Source organism: Protomyctophum bolini (genome assembly GCF_963924005.1).
Source record: "Protomyctophum bolini genome assembly, chromosome: 10".
NCBI lineage: Eukaryota > Metazoa > Chordata > Actinopteri > Myctophiformes > Myctophidae > Protomyctophum > Protomyctophum bolini.
Window position 1 is genome coordinate 6,340,434 of NC_137871.1, and position 19,449 is coordinate 6,359,882.

The window sequence follows — 19,449 nt, forward strand, 5'->3', positions numbered from 1 at the left end:
GGAGCTGTTAAAAAGAATACTGCTATGGAATATATATATATATATTTTTTGTTTTTAAACAGGCTCAGCATCACTGAATCTGTTGAATGAAGTGAACCCATCAAACACAGACGACACTCGTTCATCAGTAAAGAAGCCATCAGATGGTGTTGAGTTCACATCATAATCTGGGAGACTGTTTTATTTAAAAGCAGTAAGACACACGTAATGTTAGTTTGTTAAGTAATGTTAGTTAGTTCATGGTATTTTTACGATATTTTAAGTACTTGATTATAAAGGTCTTATTTAGGTTAATTACAAAAAATTGATGTCAGATAGCAAATACTAAATAACAGAAAATAAATAACATTGTTAGGGAAAAGCCATTACTCCAGAGTGCAGACAGCATTGCATTTGTTTTTACGTCCAGATACGCCGTCCAGGGCAGGCATATTTGTATTCCATAACTTTATTAATTAAATTGATCTCATGTCAATAAAGAATCTAGAAATGAAGAAATGTGTAATCAATAACATTTTATGTATGAATTACTGAATTGTACACCAGGGCACATCATTAATTTATGACTAGTAGTAAGTATGATAAGCGTAGAAAATGTTGTGTATTGACTTGCGCATACAGTACAGTAACAAACAGGGATACCCTATTTGAAAACAAAGTCAAGGATGTGTTGTAGCTAGGCTATCATTGATACAAAGCTTATAATAAAACATGTCGTCAGTGCTCAGAAAGATACACATTTCAACATTTACATGATGCATTTAACCAATTTTAAAATGAAGATTCCTCGGATCAATCAATCAATTAAGGGGTACAATATGGCGGCGGGACGGGCCACTGTTTACATTTTGCGTCATCATAATGTGCGATGATTAGATGTTTATCCATCAGCTCAGGAACGCAAACAGGAAGCGGCGATAGGGAACATGCGAACTAACAGGACTGTGTCTGCCCGCCATGTAGGAAGTTATTAAGCGTTGTTATTATTAACTAATTGATCACACACGAAACATGATTCAACACATTGAGGCATGCAATAGTGATTCTTCTTTGAGGATTTATACGAAACGCTGCGTTTCCGCCATGTTTCCCCCCCCCCCCAAAAAAACCAACGCCAAGCTATGTCTTATTGTAGCATGCTGCCGGAGCCATACCTTTATGTTCTTGCACATATAGCTTTTATAACATTATCGTTGTTCATATCGATCTGCAGCCAGGTGCACTGACACCATTTTACGATCATCATTGTGTTAACATCCTCCCAAGTATAACCGTTGGTTGGGCACCATCCATTATTATATCCCTCCCGCGCGCTTTGCTTTCCGACATCCTACTGATCCTAGGTTTCCCCGGCAACCCTGCAGTTCCAATGCATGACCCCCCCCTCCTCCTCCACACACATGCATTAAAACATGCAACAAACTGTAACAGGCCTGCCTGCTACCACTGACTGCACTGGCATCAGGTCTCCCCGTAGCTGCTGCTAACTGCGCTGCTGCAGCAGTGCCACAACTAGCCCCAATACGTTCCCTCAGTCCCTACGCTCATTCTGTAGCTACAGAATACAGAATTTAGGGTAGGGACTGAGGGTACGTATTGGGGCTGCTATGCCACCTACATTCATGCTAGCTGTTTGCTAGCTAAACTAGCTTAGAAGCAGCGGTGCATCATGATCTGCAAGCCGGGGGTTAAAAGGCTAGTTAGTTAGCCGAGCTTAGCTTAGCTATAGCCTGCGATGATCTCTCACTATACAACCGGCTGATGTTTCAGTTTAGTGAAAAAGCCAAAAGGTTGGGTTAAAAAAAAACACGCAAGTTTAATATCACGCGCGTTACCACGGATTAGTGGAATGCCTTGCAACGAACGGTCGTCGTCTTAATCAATAAGAGATGTGCTCTAATTATGAAACGATCGAGTTTTATTTACTCTTGATGTTAAGAAGAAGAAAAGGATTACCGGTGGCTGCTGCTGCGCGCTGACCGACTACCGATGGATGCGACCGTGACGTCACAACAAAGCGTCCACCTAATAGGACGAGAGTACCGGAAGTCGCGTCTGTTCGCCTCCCTCTCTCGCGCGCGCGTCAAAAACATCAAATCCATAAGCTCTCACGCGTGCGCGTCGGGGACGCGACGTGGGCTTGCAGATCTGATGCTTTCAACGCACTTGGCGCAAACGATCGGTTGCTTGTGACGTAAACGTCTCATCCTCGTTTAATTCCACCAGAGCATTACGTTCGTCGCGAACAAGCCCCCTCCGTCCACTGCCGCCCAGAGGGTAGCCGCTTAGCTTAGCATTAGCAGAGCATCAATGCAAAACAAGGCTCCTCCGTTCTCCCTTAATATAAAACCCAACCGGATTGATGCTTCTTTGGCTTTTTCCAACCCTACCTTTTCTCCGTCGTCATTTCTTGGTTGAAAGAAGGCGCACACGGATAATAGATTGAGGGTCGGAACCGGTTCAAAGAGCCCCTTTGAAATGTTTGAAGTGGCTGTCTTGGAACCGAGAAAGAATAGTGAACAAACTCCGGGATTTTTTTTTCTCCTAGTGGAGACAAAGCGACGAGGGGACCATCTTACCGGATGGTTTGCTGTGGAGCCGACGCGATAAAATGGCGCATCTGGTCCAATTCCTTTCGGCCAATCCAATTGGTTGTCCACGCCAGAGAGTACTGTGTTCTGATAGGTCCGTGCCGAAGTGGGAGGGTCAAAATCATAATAATAATAACGTTAACCTTTATTTGTCCATCCATCCATCTTCAACCGCTTATCCGTACTCTAGTCGTGGGGGCAACAGCTCCACCAGGCGCTTAATTGTTTCACGTGTGTCATTCTTGTTTTTTGTTTTGTGTGAAGGCTGCCAAGGATCACGATCAGTCGATCACATAGGATCATACTTGATTATAATGTAGGTTACTGATGGAATGGCATTTATAGGAAAAACATCCAATAAAATGTGGATCTGTTTCTAAAATTGTGTTTTTCTCATTTTATTTAACCATTTCATGCAGTGAAAGGATGTATCAATGAAAAGATCTCCAAAACCACCAGGGTGTCAGACAAACATTTCGGTTCGGCAAATATGTCTCTTCTAAAACCTTTTTCAAATCATCTTCAGATCAGATGTTCTCTAAACAGTCACTGTTGAAGGAGTACATACACATCGGAGGAAAGAGCATCCAATCCACGAGTGGTCCGCTTCCCAAAAACTGTAAAGTGTAAACAACTGTTCATAGTTTGATATTGTTTGTAATTATTAGTAATGTACTGATTATAAATGTTTTAATTAATCACCCAATGTTGTTATCGCAGCAGCATCATGTTGCACATCATGTGTTGAGCTGCATCACTCCTATGTCAGCCCTGACACTTAACCACTTAAAGTTTAAATGCTATATCGTTAACCGGAGTCCCTCAGGGCTATAGTGGATTGTCTGTTTACTGATATTGCCAATCTGCTTGGCTGCAGAGAGTCTGAATGAATTTCCGCCACATTCATCTCTGTATAAGAGCAGAGAGGCATGTGATATAACAAGACAAATGGATCCATATGGCTGTATCAAATAATTGACTAAAGACATAAAACAAAACAAATAGTGTTGTCTCCTGACTTTCTTTTCTTCTTTCTAATGATTTGATGGGCCCAAAACATTGTGTTCATTGTCATGATTTGTCATGATCCGAGTTGGCTTTGTCTGCGGCGTAACCGTCTTTAAATAAATTAAATAAGAAGTGCCGATGGGAGAATGCATTGGGTTTTCATTTCCTGGGCCACTCGTTTTTCTGAAAGGGGGAGGGACTGCGGCGCTCTATTCTGAGTGGCCAAAGAGCATTGATCACACCTCCAGGTCTTTAGTTTACTCAAATTAGGGAATAAGACCTGGTACTTAAGACACGCAAAATACAGCCCTTAGTCTTCATTTCAAAAAATCGCTCTAATCATCGTACATCATCGGACATCATGGTGGTCCCTTATTGGCCAAGGGTTCCCACCGACATACATATGCCGATTTGCTCAGACACATGACGTAAATTCTCCGTTCATTGTCAATGGCAATTTTTACGTTTGTTCAGACAACACAAACATTAAAGCTGTATAGGAGGACGCTCAAAAAAGAGGCTTTTATCATGTCATGTAACTATTTCCGTGTGAAAGAAGCATTGAAGATAAGATGGTTTGGAAGATCCCCCAAAACAACCCTGGAGGGGATCAGAGAGGCATTTGACAACATTTCTACCTACGTTAGCAGCAAGTGACTCACTATTTTCCATTCAATGATCATCTGCTCAATGGTCCTTAGATGGATGGACGGATCGATGGATACAATACATTATAAATAATGTATTGAGAGAGAGGGGGGGGGGGGGGGGGGTCACTAAGATTTAGAGTTCAACATAATGAAATCAGAGCGGAAAAACGCTCTTGAATCTGGTGTATTTGGTCCAGAGGCATTCAGCCCTCTCTGAGTGAAAAATCACACCTGTGTGAGGCGTGATCTTATCATCATACGTCATCTCATTCTCATCAGAATGTGCATCCTCTTCTTCGTTTGTGTTACGCAATGGTAAACCTGTCATATAAATATATTTGTCAGTCACACATTTCCCTCAAGTTATAAGCCGTGACACAAAACTGACCACATTTTATCTTCACCACCAATTTCCTGCCGTTTCCATGAGCTTCACTTCATGCTAATCAATATTATGATGAATGTGGGTATCTCTACTCAAGCAGTTGTCCCATAGTACTGTATGATCTATTCCTCCTTTGTAGGCTTCTTAGAAAGATCATGACATGAATCTGTAATCTCAGTCTTCATCAGGATGTGTGTGTGAGAGTGTGATAATTTGGTAGTGTGCAGTATATAAGCAACCAGTGTTTGAGTGTATGTTAGTAAGCTTTCCATCTCAACTTGACAACTGAGCTGTACCTCAGCCATGAAGACTCTTTGGATCCTCTCTATGACATTCATGATGGTCTACGCAGCACCACATAACCATACATTTAATCCCATGAGACACCAGAAGGAAAGTCAAGTAAAAACAGTCCAAAATAACCACGTAAGTTATGTTCAGTGTTGCAGAATCTTCAGTGTCATTTTTTAATCATGATTTATCCAATTGGGCAAATGTGTCATTTCTAAGAGCTTTTTTCAATCTCTTTCTAAACAGCAGGCACTGCTGAATCACCGTAATCGTAATCACAAGCTTCGTCCTGAAGAAAAGCTTAGACTGATATGTGAAATGAAAGATGATGTAAAAATTATAAGAGAAAATCACACGGTAAGCTACATTCAGTGTTGCAAAATCTTGCATAGAAAAAAATCATTATGATTTAACTAAATTAGAAAATGTGTAATTTCTAAAAGATTTGACCAATTCTCTTCTTTTCTTTTAACAGGAGCTATTGAGGGAGTTTATCTATGCACAACCATGCGTGGTATGTTTTCCACAAACTGTAATGAACTGTTCTTAACATATATAGTTTGGTATTGTTGTTACTAGTAATCTGCTGTTTCTAGATGTTTTAATAAAACATCCAGTGTTATCACAGCAGCATCATGTTGCATCGTGTGTACTTGATGAAGCTTCATTCCTGACTCCTATTTTAACCCTGACAGACACAACATTATTGCATATTGTTATATTGATAATATTTATTCTGTAATTCTGTCTTCTTCCCAGGAGGAGAATCTCTCGAATTGCCTCTGTTTGGTTGAGAAGAGTCTGGGAGAATTTATCGAACATCACAAATCTCTGAACGGCACAAAGAAACAACTTTCCAGACTTCCACATCTCCAACTTGTCCTGAAGTTGGTCAATGATAACGAGGTAAGCAGAAGTCTCCCAAATCCAGTGTTTACCTATAAAGTAGTCTGGGGCAGCTGTGGCTCAGGAGGTAGAGCAGGTCGTCCAATGATCCGTGGGTCTGCGATTTGAATCCCGGCTCCTCCTGTCTTGGCTCTACATGTCAAAGTGTCCTTGGGCAAGACACTGAACCCCACATTGCCTCCAATGAGTTGGTCGGTGCCTCGCATGGTAGCTTGCCACCTGTATGAATGTGGGAAGTGAGGACGCTGGCATCGACTGTTCACCACTTCACCTCCCGTTGTATGAATGAATGGACCATTGTGTAGCGATTTGAGCACTTGGAAAAGTGCTATAAAAATGCATTCGATTATAGTTTCACCCACATTCAACACGCTGCTTATTTTAATATGCTTTTATGCAAACTAGAAATATATGTGTGTACAATATAATGTGTTCATGTTGCTCTCGTGTTTTCATTTTATTTATTTCGTTGGGGAGGGTCTCAATTCAAATGATATTGTCATAAGCAATTGTTATTTTGTCTTGGATGCAGGGTACGAAGTGTGAGCTGAGCCATTCCCAAAGAAAACAGACACTGTTCAAATTTCTGGACAATATCACAAAATATGTCGACAGGGAGGAGGATTGTCCATCCACAACTATCCAGCACTGAACACCTATCAATTGTAGAAATATGAATGTTCCTATTTATGCGGTAATAAATTATTAACATATCCGGTGTGTGTTCATGTGAATTGTGTATACCATATACAGTAACATCAACAATGATGGCAATAAGATAATTTCTGCTAGGCTTTGGTACCGCAGGGGTAAAGTAGCCTACCTGTGTGTACACCACCATGGAGTCTATGATTTATTTAGCACAATATAAAACGATACAAAAAGAAAGAACGTGCAAGGAGGCATAAGCCCCAAAGCGCTTAACTATATTGATCTAAAAGTTACTTGTGTGTGGTATAACAATAGATAGACAACCATGTGGAATAAAATGTTACAGGTGCATGCAGGCTGCAGGCCTCATCCTTGAATGTGGCACTTGTTTAATTCATCAAAACGTTTGAAAAGAAGATTTCATCTGGAGACAGAGTCATGCTTCTTTTGGAACGAGAGTTCTTTCATGGTCCACGGTCTCTTAACACGGAGAGAAAAATGTAATCGTTTATTTTAAGGCATGCGAAACACAGCCTGAGAGGGGTTTTTTATCCAAAAGATTCAAGAGGAAAGTTGACAGTGAAAACATAATGAACTATTTGTTCATACACCTGGACTGGATGATTTACAAAATAATTTGTCAGGCCATATTATCGCAAGAAAAGCTAACAAAATAAAACTGCAATGCCTGCCTGCAGGCCCCGCACACAACTAGGGGTTACGTATGTAACCAAAGTTATATAACAGCGAGCAAGGCTGCTCACTTATGGGAGTTTGCGCCCCCTAGCGTAAACACAGAAGCATTATATAAACTCACAGACAATTTTGGATGGGACTTTGAGACGTGATGACGTTGAGAACCGCCCACCGGTGCGCTAGTATAAAGCGCGTCAACGTCCCTTAGTCTCCATTCGATAACAATTTTTCTCTTCTCAAGCAACAAGAAGGGAATCCTAGTGAGCAGCCTTGCTCGCTGTTATATAACTTTGGTTACATACGTAACCCCTAGTTATATTAATCAGCTTAGCAAGGCTGCTCACTTATGGGAGACTTTATTAACTCCCTTATTGTCATCGCGAAGTCTGGACCCTTAGGGCCCGTACCATCTGTGAGCAAGGACCACAGTACGTCCCCAAAAGGACTACTGCCCCTCCTTGGGAAAGCCAACCAGGCCCAGGTCTGTCATAAGCGCCTAAGAGGAGCCGACAGAACAACCAGCTCAGCACCCTGGAGAAGACCAATGTCCCCCCAGGGAGCCGAGTCACTCCACTAACTGGAGGCCACGCTCAGGACCGCATGCGCCATCGGCGCTGCTGTCACATCCAGCCTATAGAAGGTGGCAAAAGTGGAAGACGATGCCCAACTTGCAGCGGAACAAACATCCTGAACAGAGACCCCCCTACAGAGGGCCCAGGATGACGCCATACCCCTCGTGGAATGCGCCTTCAACCCTATGGGAGGCACTATATTCCTACCAGAGTAAGCCCGCTCTATAGCCTCCACGATCCACTGGGAAAGCCTAATCTTCGAGATAGGCAGTCCCACAGTCTTGGGATCCCAGGAGACAAACAGCTGTGTAGTCTTCCTTGTCGCCTTAGTTTTGTCCAAATACAACCTCAATGCCCTCACCGGACAGAGGTTATGCCTCCTCCTCTCCTCCTCAGAGGCAAAGGGGGGCGGACAGAACGCCACCAGGTCCATCGGTACCGGGGTAGCCAGGCGGTTCTTAGGTAAAAACGCCGGATTGGTCTTCATGACCACCCTAGCATCCCCATTAAACCTCATGCATTCCGCACTCGTGGACAACGCATGGATATCACCGACCCTCTTAGCGGTCACCAAAGCTATTAACAACGCTGTCTTCAGCGACAATAGCTTCATACTCAACTCCTCCAAGGGCTCAAACGGTGGTCGGGACAGAGAGTCCAGAACCAAAGCAAGGTCCCATGAAGGGACCAAAGACTTGGTCACCGGAAGGAGACGACTAGCTCCATCCATGAACTGGCGTACCAGCGGGAGCTGGCCCACCGTCTTGTCCTCAAAACCGATGTGGCAGGCAGAGATAGCAGCCAGATACACCTTGACAGTACTAAAGGCTCTGCCTTTATCCAAGAGGTCCTGGAGGAACGACAGAACTACCCTCACTGAACTACCCTCACTGGCGCTTGAAAAGGCACCACTTGAGCTGGTGAACACCAGTCCTCAAACAATCGCCATCTCAAATCATAGGCATCCCTGGTCGACTGCGCCCTCGCACACTGAATAGTGTTGATGACGCTCTGGGGAAGACCCTCCGCGCCAAGATTCAGCCTTTCACGGGCCAGGCCCAGAGGTCTAGATCTTCCGGCCGCGGGTGGAATATCTCGCCCCCCGCCTGAGTCAATAGGTCCCTGCGTACTGGAAGCTGCCAGGGCCGATCGTACAGGAGAGGGACAATGTCTGACCTCCAAGAGCCCCATCCTGGGGCCACTAGGATCACCGACAGGCACTGCGTCCTCACCCTCTCCAGTGTGGGAAGGATGAGAGACAGCGGGGGAAAGGCGTAAAGAAGGCCCCGGGGCCAACGGTGCGCCAAGGCATCCAAGCCCAGCGGCGCCGTCCCTGCTATGGAGAAAAACAGAGGACACTTGCTGTTTTCTTCCGACGCAAAGAGATCCACTCGTGGCTCGCCGAACCTCTCCCATATCTGCTTGGCCACTGTCTTGTGCAGCGACCAAGCCGCGTAGAGGTACCGGCCCCTGGACAACAGATCCGCTCCCGTGTTCAGGAGTCCCGGAACATGGGAGGCCCTGACCGACAGAAGGTGCTCGTCGCACCATAACGTCAGTCTGTGTGCTAGCGCATGCAGTTTGGTGGACCGTAGTCCCCCCTGCTTGTTGATATAGCACATCGTCGTCGTGTTGTCTGTCCTGACCAGGACATGGGAACCGCTGATGAAGTGTTCGAAATGCTGCAACGCCAACATCACCGCCATCAGCTCCAGGTAATTTATGTGGGCAGACTTGGTGCTGCCACTCCATACACCCCTGGCCGTCCTGCCCTCGTGGGTGGCACCCCACCCAGACAGGCTGGCATCCGTCGTGAGTACTTTCCGGGATGTGACCATCCCCATGACCACGCCCTCCGAGAGGAACTGAGTGCCTCTCCACTGGCGTAGCGCCTCGAAGCACCCTATCGACACGTTCACAAGCCGATGACGACGATGCTGACCCACATCTAACGACTGCATCCATCTTTGAAACGGTCTCATGTACAGTCTGCCTAGCCGAACAACGGATATCGCAGAAGCCATGAGACCCGCCAGCCTCTGACAAGTCCGGAACGGGACCTTGTTGCCCGTCTGGAACAAGGCCAGACATGACTGAAACGAGCGAATTCTCTCGTCGGAGAGACGCGCCGTGAAGGACACAGCGTCCAGTGTCATGCCTATGTAATCTATCGATTGTTTCGGCATTAGGACACTCTTGGCGTAATTTGTGCTGAAGCCCAGAGACGTCAGGTGATCTACTACCCATCCTGTGTGTAGTCGCAGAGTCGACTCTGAGTCCGCATAAATTAGCCAATCGTCCACGTACATTGCTATCCGAACGCCCCGTTGACGTAGCGGAGCGACGGCTGCTTGCGTACATTTCACAAAAGTCCTCGGACTCAGTGACAGTCCGAACGGAAGGACCAGATATTCGTATATCTGTCCCCTGAAACCGAACCGTAGGAATTTCCTGTGTGGCGGGTAGATGGGGATGTGGAAATACGCGTCTCTGAGATCGAGAGTAGTATACCAGTCCCCTCGACGCATCATACGCAGCAGAGCCTTGCTCGTGAGCATTTTGAAGCGAAACACTTTCAAATAGCCGTTCAGAGCCCGTAGGTCTAGAATGGGCCGCATGCCCCCCCCCCCTTCTTTTTCACGAGAAAGTAGCGGGAGTAAAACCCGGTGTTGCTCTGCTCCGCCGACACCACACGTATAGCCTTTTTCTCCAACAGAGATGTTATCTCGTCTTGGAGAATTTCGGCTGCCTGACCACTCGCTTGCGAGAAGAGAACGCTCCCACATGTGGGAGGTCTTCTGGCAAACTGTAGTTTGTAACCTTTCGAGATGGTGTTCAACACCCAAGGATGAGCACCACAACGATTCCACTCCTGTAGACACAGCGCCAGAGGGGTCGAAGCCAGCTCCGAGCCGTTTTGTGGCGGAGCGGCGCAACGTACGGTCGGAACTCGGGTCTTGAGCCTCTGTTCTGCCGTACGGACCCTGGGCTCTGGTGCCGTGTCCGAGGTGGTTACACTTGCATTTCGGCCGACAGCCACAGGCCCCCTTGGAGGCCCGGGCCGTGGGCCCAACCCCTTGAGTTTCAAATGTCGACCCACGAGACCGGTTTTCAGTAGAGAACACTGCTTTATTAAAGAAAGTGGTGGTACAGAAAACTTTGGAGAGACATTTATTTTCAACAAACAAGTCTTCTTCCTGTCTGCGTGGAGAGCGTCCTGCATGAGGCCCGTGGCCGCTATGCTGCGCTTTAGAGAAACTCGGGGACGGGTGGGGGAGACAGTGTCTCCCCTTGGGGCAGGTCTGGTTATTTCGGCTTCCCGCCGGGTGGTCCACCCTTCCTGGCATTGCGGGGGCCGCCGGCCGGAGACGCCGAGGGGCGTCTAGGCCTGTCGCCCTTCTTGCGGGTGCGCGGTGGACGGGAGGACGAGGCCGCTGCTGGCGGAGCCCTCTGACCTGCAGGGAACTTGGGCCCCGTGAAGGTGCTCGTCCTGGACCTGGAACGATCGTCCCTTCCCTTGGGGCGGTCGTAGGACGGCCTGTAGGGCGGAGCCTGTTTGGGCCGTGCTCCGGACGCCGGGAGGCAGGCGCCGATGACCTCCGTGTCGGTCTTCGTTTGCCCGTCGCGGGAGCGCATCTCTTCGAGCATGGACGCGAAGAGCGTTGAGGTGGAGACCTTCTGCTTTAGCGGGTTGCGTCCCACCTTGGGGGACAGCTCCAGCCACCTGGCCCTCTCGAGGACCAGAAGCCTCGCCATGGTCCCGCCCACCATCTCAGTCTGGGCCTGAGTGAGACGGAGGAGCTCGAGGTGCAGGCGCCTCAACTCAGCCATGTGCTCGGGGGTAGGTGTGTCACCCGCCTCGAGCAGGACATGGGACGCTGACCCTTGCAGAAGGGTCGCAGCGTTCAGCGCTCTGGCCGCAGTCGAGGCGCACTTGTACGCTGCCTTATTCATCTTGGAATCGTCCTTGTCCGAAGGCAAGGAGAAGTCCGGGTCCTCGTGGAAGACGTTGGGATTAACGCCCATGAGCCATCCGGCGAAGGACTTGTCCATGGGAGGCATGGCCTCGAGGCCTGCTTCCCGTTGACCCGCGCAGTCCAGCAGCTTCATGCCTCCGGTCAGAGAGGCGGAGGCTGAGTAAGGCTGTTTCCAAGACGTCATGAGGGATTTCAGAAACCCGTCATCGAGGGGGATCTCAGCCTTGATCTGGGACTTCACTGGGTTGCCCTGAATCCTCTTGCGGAACTGCTCGCATAGGGTGTCCTTAGACACCGGAGGTTCGAGGCTGGCCGGCCAGACCAGTCCACAGCGGATTGTGGCCTTCTTGAAGAGTTCGACTATGTCGGTGTTATCATAGTGGAGCTCTGGTTCGGCCGGAGCAACTGGGGCCATCGGAGCTATAGCGGCGTCGGCCGGTGCAACCGTAGCAGCGCTTGGTGTCGCGATGGGGGCGGCGACGTCGGCCACCTGAACGGCCTTGACGACTGGAGGCGGGACCGCCATTTCGGTGTCGCTCTCGCTGTCGCTCTCCTCGTTATCCTCCTCCTCTCCAGAGGTGTAGGAGGATGCTGAGTCCTGAGATGAGGACTCGTCGGAGTCCATCTCAGCGTCGCGCTCTGGGAGAGCTCGTGCCTGGCCCGCGTCGTCGTCTGCAAGGATGACGACGTCAGGGGCGTCGGGGAGCGGCGCCTCCATGTCAGGGGACCAGTGACTGGCTCCTTGTTTCAGAGCGGCAGTGTAGGCCTTCTGTGCAATAGAGGTTGCAACGGCGTGGGCCGCCTCCTCAGGCGTGGCCCCACGTCCCCTCTCTGCATCGTACGTCCCTTGTGCAACAGCCCGGGCTGCTTCACTAGGGGTCGGGGCTCCGATAAAGAGGCTCGGAGAGTAGCGGTTAGGGTCAGCTGCCTCCCTAGAGGCTTCCTGACGCTGGGCCTCGTCCTCTCTCCCCTGTGCGTGGGCGTCCCGTTGGGTTCGGTACGCCCTGTGGGCGCGCTTCTGCCTGCTACGCTTCAGCAAGTCGGAAAAGGTGAAGCAATGCGGGCATCGCTCCGGGTTTTCCATCGCTTCCACAGCATGGCCATAACCCAGGCAGTAGAGACACTCGTCATGCAAGTCGTCATGGGCGAGCAGGCCCTTGCAGGTCTTGCACGCCCTTTGTATGCACTGGCTGTGAGCGTCCGCCCGGGCGTGGCGGCGTTGGCGACGGGTCGTGGTCTCTGCCATCACACGAGGCTAGGAAGCACGTGGAAACGAAGAGGAGAGTTCAAAGCAGCCACGTAGGTGGAGGCTTCGTGGGCGAACACGTTACAGGCAAGGCTCACTGGTTCATATAACCCGGGTTACAACAGTAACCGCGAGTTTAATCAACCAGTTTCACAAGGCTGCGCGTTTCAGATCACCACGCTGCCGCGGGCTCAAAAGGCCGCGGGACGTTGTATGTGGAGGCCGAGAAAAGAGCTATTATTAGCTGTTAATGCAGGCCGTCAACACAAACGTGAGAGCTAAACAGAAATATTACTATATGCTGTTCAGAATACCGCGCCGCCACGGGCTAGAAGGGCCGCGGGGCGTTGTATGTGGAGGCCGAGAAAAGAGCTATTATTAGCTGTTAATGCAGGCCGTCAACACAGACGTGAGAGCTAAACAGAAATATTACTATATGCTGTTCAGAGTACCACGCCGCCACGGGCTAGAAAGGCCGCGGGGCGTTGTGTGTGGAGGCCGAGAAAAGAGCTATTATTAGCTGTTAATGCAGGCCGTCAACACAGACGTGAGAGCTAAACAGAAATATTACTATATGCTGTTCAGAATACCACGCCGCCACGGGCTTGAAGGGCCGCGGGGCGTTGTGTGTGGAGGCCGAGAAAAGAGCTATTACTAGCTGTTAACGCAGGCCGTCAACACAAACGTGAAAGCTAAGCAGAAATATTACTATATTTTGTGCAGCTCACCACGCTGTCACGGGCTTCGAGGCCGCGGTACGTGCGTGTGTTGTGTCGGCTACAGCAGGCTAATGGTAGCAGCCACCGATGCCGGCACACGTGTGGAAACTAGCAAAGGGTCGAGACCGTTTCTAGCCCGTCACACGTTCGGGACCTTAAGTCACCGAAGTTTGTGTGGAAGCAAAAACACGCTATTGCTAGCCGTGTCAAAGACCGTCACACGGGTAAAGAAACTTAGCAGGGCCGAGCCACCACACAAGTTACATTACCCACCAAGTTATTATTAACCTTGGTTAAGGAAAACGGACCTACCGTTTTTCTTTTCTTCTCGAAGCCTCTAGGAAAGCAGTTTCCGCGGTACCGAGAAGTTTCTCGTCCTTATGGAAATAACTCAGATGCTAAACCTTAGGGAGACTTCGCTTGCGCTGTGTTACACACATGAGAAGAAACAAATGAATGGAGACTAAGGGACGTTGACGCGCTTTATACTAGCGCACCGGTGGGCGGTTCTCAACGTCATCACGTCTCAAAGTCCCAGCCAAAATTTTCTGTGAGTTTATATAATGCTTCTGTGTTTACGCTAGGGGGCGCAAACTCCCATAAGTGAGCAGCCTTGCTAAGCTGATTAATATAACTGCTTTACAGGTGTGTGTGTGTGTGTGTGTGTGTGTGTGTGTGTGTGTGTGTGTGTGTGTGTGTGTGTGTGTGTGTGTGTGCGTGCACTGTGCTAGCATCACTATTCTAGAGTAAACATTTCACAAAATATAGCCAATCTACAAGCCCACAACCCCGCAAAGGAGTTCACCTGTTATTATAGAACCCTACGGAACGCATATTAATTAAATATATAGGATAGGGTTTTAATGATTAAAGCGTGTGGTGGAAGCATGAGTTATTAGTCCTACTTCTAGTTGTTAAATATGGAATATAGAAGAAACAATTAGGTGAAATTTTACTGTAGAGTGTGGACCTCCTCTTAATTATATATTAAATTCTTTGCACAGTGGACTCCATAGTATTACTCTGAGCTGCCAAACATAATTAGTGTTTAACCCAGTCTTCTAAATCCTGACAGTTTTATTAAAAACCCATGTTTCTATGTCAGTTGTTCTCAAACATATTCATGTCAAGGAACCCCAAATATATATGACATTGGCCGCTGTCCCCCGTCTGAAAATATGTAGTTCCAGGGACCCTCTCAGTAGCAAAGATTTGAGTTAAAGACTCGCTCTGAAAGAATATATATTCAAAGATTTCAGGCACATTTTCACGATTTTTTAAAAATAGCAGACCCTACACGCTCGTAGCGCACCACTCGGTGGCGCGCTATGAGCTTGTAGATCTTGCTTTTTTTCAATAGCTAAATTATAACATAATGTTTAAAACACCAAAAGGGCTTCGCGCCCAAAATGGGTTAGCTAAATGAAGCTGGCGCGTTTGCTCTTTGCTGTGACCTGATGAATGATTGTCTCCTGGTGTGTTTCCAGTGGCATTCCTCTTCAACTGGATTGGTTTCTTCCTGTCATTCTGTCTGACCACGTCGGCAGCCGGACGATACGGCGCCATTTCAGGGTTCGGCCTGTCGCTCATCAAATGGGTTCTCATTGTCCGGGTAAGAGCCTTTTTGAGCCGTATAGAACAGCGCTAGTCTGTACGTACTGTATACTGTATATATGTATACTGTGTGTGTGTGTGTGTGTGTGTATACATATACATACACTTGCTCGGATGGCGCAGGAGTACAGTACCTGCCCACCATAACCATGGTAGAGTGTAGGGGTTAAAAATCCACCACTGGGAAAAATAAAAAAGGGATACAAATAACTGGTGATTTTCTTATCGTATGCCTGTGTAACAACCTTATAATTAAGAATCAATGCATTGCTCCTAATCGGTTCTCTCTTACAAACATTGCAGTTCTCCACTTACTTCCCCGGCTACTTTGATGGTCAGTACTGGCTGTGGTGGGTGTTCCTGGCACTGGGTGAGTTCAAACCGACTTTGGATACCTCGAAAAGCACTATATAAAACATTATTATTGTTATTAAAGTTGGTGTAAGTGGTTTTCTGTGGTTATAGCTCATTGCTATACTGTATACTAAAGTGTTTGTTCAGTAACAGAAGTCTTCATGTCTCCAGCTTTTTTAACAGAAAATGCATTGTCAGGTCGAGATTTTATCCAATCAGGATAGAGAACGCAGGATACAGATTAAACAAGTTACACAATTAAATGAGCAGACAACATTGGAACTGGAACACTATAAAAAGCAAATAGCTACAATCTCCTGATTGGCTGAAATGTTTTCACCTGGAGGCATAATGTTGCTTGCTTACCTCGCGATGATTCCGATAAAGTCTCTAGAAGCATTAATATGCTAAACGAGAGGCATGTTGAAGTCAGAAATGAAGACAGAAGTATGCCCATCTGGAGAGCAATTTTTTTGCATTTTCATTTAGTTTGATATCAATGAAAAAGCTTAAGCGCTATGACGTGTGTGACTGTGTGTACACGTCCACTGGATCCAGCGGTTGTATTTCATATGACGTTTCCACACGTCCTACAGTCTGAATGTGTTAACCCATTTTGGGCGGAAACCCCTTTTGGTGTTTAGCTATTGAAAAATAGCTATTTTGGAAAAATCGAAGAACGACTGACATAGAAACATAGCTTTTTCAGAAAACTGTCATTTTTAGAATGTGATCAGGTCAGAATGTGTTAAAGAGCTGGAGAGACAGGGAGACTCCTGTTATTGAACAAACACTCTAGCAACGATTACCATCATAATTAGATTCAATGTATTGTCACTGCCCACACCGAGTATACAAATACTTTGACAATGAAATGAAGTGTGGTGTCTACTAGAAGCCAGAAGTGCAATACAGTAATGAGGATAACTACTTATTTGTTTTATGTACAGTAATATACACATAATAATAAATAAATAAATAAATAAATAGTAAACAATGAGTATGGAAGAAAGAACCAAGTATACATATGCGGTAATGTGTAAGAAGAACAATCTGTACAAGTGCAAGCAATGCAAGATACAATATTTAAATCACTATATTCTTAGTAAAAAACCTTTTTGTTTTAACCCAATAATATCACTTACCCTACCTTTAAACCACCCTGTAAAACCTTGAGTCACATTGTCCCTGTGTGTACCACTGTCCACTGATATTATAATCTTTAAAATATGCTCACATACTACTACATTTAAAGTAGGGTGTTTCATTTCTATGACATATTTAACATGTTTCAGTTCCTCCTGTCTTAAGAAATATCTTTTGAATGTTCATGTAGCTGTTGTGTGGAAGCAGCATACCAATCTCTACTACAAAAATAACCTAGAGCAGACCTGCATGAAAACTGTAATTTTACCCACCATTAAATATCCTGCTCCTCCTTATTTAGGTCACATTATGTAACCAGTGATGTAAAGGAGAGATTTTTATAGAAATTAAATAAATAAATGTGACAAACAAACATTATAGAGGTTTCAGTCTGTGGGGTTTATAAATATTTAACCAATGAAAAAACATGAACAAGTCGCTTATTGACCAAATATTATCTACATAAGTTCCATTGGAACATGGGTTAATTTAACGTTTTGGGAAACTATTTCCAAATTCCACTTTCGTTCTTTGAACCTTTTTCAAGCCCTGGTTCAAATATTGTTAATATGTCCCGTGTGTTTTTAATTGCAGGCTTCATGCTGTTCATCCGAGGGTTCGTCAACTATTCCAGAGTTCGTAAACTGGCGGACCCTGCGTACGCCACCCTCCCCCGGACAAGGGTGCTGTTTATCTACTAAAGGTCAGATACCGGTACACTATGTTGTTGAATGGCCACTAGGCATGTAACGATACACTCAACTCACGATACGTATCACGATATGAGGTTCACGATACGATTTTTCACGATATTTTCAACACAATGATTTTCCAGACAAATTACCTTTTTTTTTTTTTAATGATTTATCTTCCCCCCCCAAAGCTTTTTTCACAATCTTTATTTAACTACATTGCAAAGATAATTGCCTTCCTTGATGTATTAATGAGCATCAATAACGACCATCACCTGGGCACAGTCACAGACACATATACAGCTCCCCTCTCCAGGCCTCTACTGTCTCATTTCTCTCCAAAATCATGTGAATATGATGGAATATGATTACAGCTGACATTTCTTATCACACACTAGCCCCCCTTCTTTTTTTCCCCTTTTTTTTTAATCGATTAAAAAAAAAATCGATACATATCGTCGGGATATAATATCGATATATTGCTATATACGATATATCGTTACATGCCTAATGGCCACAGTACACACTAATATCTCATTTAAACGCCCAACACATACTGTAGGTCTATCACAGTTATGGCATGATATCATTGCCTGAATGCAATTATTTGAGATAATCAAATAATTTAGCCATTATAAATCCATCTGTTGACAAATTGTTCATACATCTTAGTAGCGTAAATAGCAGATCTACAAACTATGTTTGTGTAAAAGGTGAACAGAATTTAATTTACAGTATATGTTTCAATGTGACAAACACAATTGCACGGTGGCAAAAGAATGCTGAAAGGATAACCCAGATAAGCTCTCAGAGCTTGTTTCCGTTAGGGTCCTGTGTATTCAATTCATCGAGACATCTAAAGACAAACGAAGTTTGATCATAGTGACCATAGTTTGATCTTACCAACACACAGTTCATTTTATCATGGCATAATGTTTTAATGCAATGTGAAGATTTAGTCCATTTCATCCATAACCAGGTTTGACTTGTTGTTTCTCTTCAAATGGGGCAGAACTTTCCATAACGTGGATTTAGGAACATTGGATGCAGATGAATATACCATCAGAGCCAGCGACTCTTCTAAACGTTTCAAACTAAACGGAAGCCATCACGTCATCGCCGGGTCCGCCGGGGGAAGGTTAGCGTACGAGTTGCAACCGATGACAGCATGCATTAACGTTCAGGAACCATGTCACAATGTGTGTTCTGTCATGTTTGAAACTTTATTAACGGAAAAACTGAAACAGTAGTAGTTCTGTGCTCATTAGTGGCGAATGTTAAGTGCTATTCACTTTCACATCTGTAATGTATGAGTAATAATAATAATAATAATAATGCCTTATGATATCATTTTTGATGGTAGTTGTACTAGCATGCATCTGCCCCTCCCGCCACTAGGGATCAGTGTTGCATTGATGACACTTTGCTGAAAGCCAACAGGTATTTTTTTTCGTGTAATTTTGATTGAGATCGCCTGGAATGAGGGATGAATGGATGAATCTATATACATATATCCTGTTGAAATTGGTCTGGCACTCCTCAGTTTGAATTACATTTCGCTCACCCCAGAGTTGTGGGTGACCAATCAGGCCCACTCAAAGTTCAAAGTGAGACTTTTTTTGTTGTGATGTTGGAATCTGTTCGGAAATAAATCCAGATTTAATATCTACGCAGTGATATTAGTCCGGCCATGCCAGGCTAATTTAGAGACACTTCCCATGAGCATGCAATATGTTTTGTCACCGTTATGTGTTGACTATTATAAGATGTCTTCAATTGACCACATTTATCATTCGGTTGTTTATATCTCTCACTCACCTGTTGGCTTTAAGTATAGTGGTGTCCTTATCGGAGCCAGTGTCTCCAACCGGTTAATGTTTTCTTCTTTTTTATTTTATTTTTTATTTTAGAAACTATTCATAAAGAGACATGTCACAATACAAACATTCAT

General features: G+C 45.8%; 2 protein-coding genes across 4 annotated transcripts in view; one reads left to right on the plus strand and one right to left on the minus strand.

The window, feature by feature from the left end:
• Positions 1-2,606, minus strand: part of atrx (ATRX chromatin remodeler) — a 60,746-nt gene extending 58,140 nt beyond the window's left edge. The window contains exon 1 of one of the 3 annotated variants that reach the window (XM_080773853.1): positions 2,391-2,606. The gene's annotated coding sequence lies outside the window, so the exon portion shown is untranslated. Of the gene's footprint in view, positions 1-1,835; positions 1,855-1,956; positions 1,993-2,390 lie in introns of those variants that run through there. The other 2 variants (XM_080773854.1, XM_080773855.1) reach the window with 2 other exon arrangements.
• An 11,157-nt stretch (positions 2,607-13,763) lies between these two features.
• Positions 13,764-18,569, plus strand: LOC308322128 (NEDD4 family-interacting protein 1-like; the record flags this gene model as incomplete). The annotated part of the gene is made up of 5 exons (XM_080773322.1): positions 13,764-13,791; positions 15,180-15,304; positions 15,610-15,676; positions 17,401-17,509; positions 18,511-18,569. 4 exons carry the CDS (start codon positions 13,764-13,766, stop codon positions 17,505-17,507), a joined length of 327 nt encoding a protein of 108 aa, XP_080629448.1. The 3' UTR covers positions 17,508-17,509; positions 18,511-18,569.
• Positions 18,570-19,449: the final 880 nt, after the last annotated feature.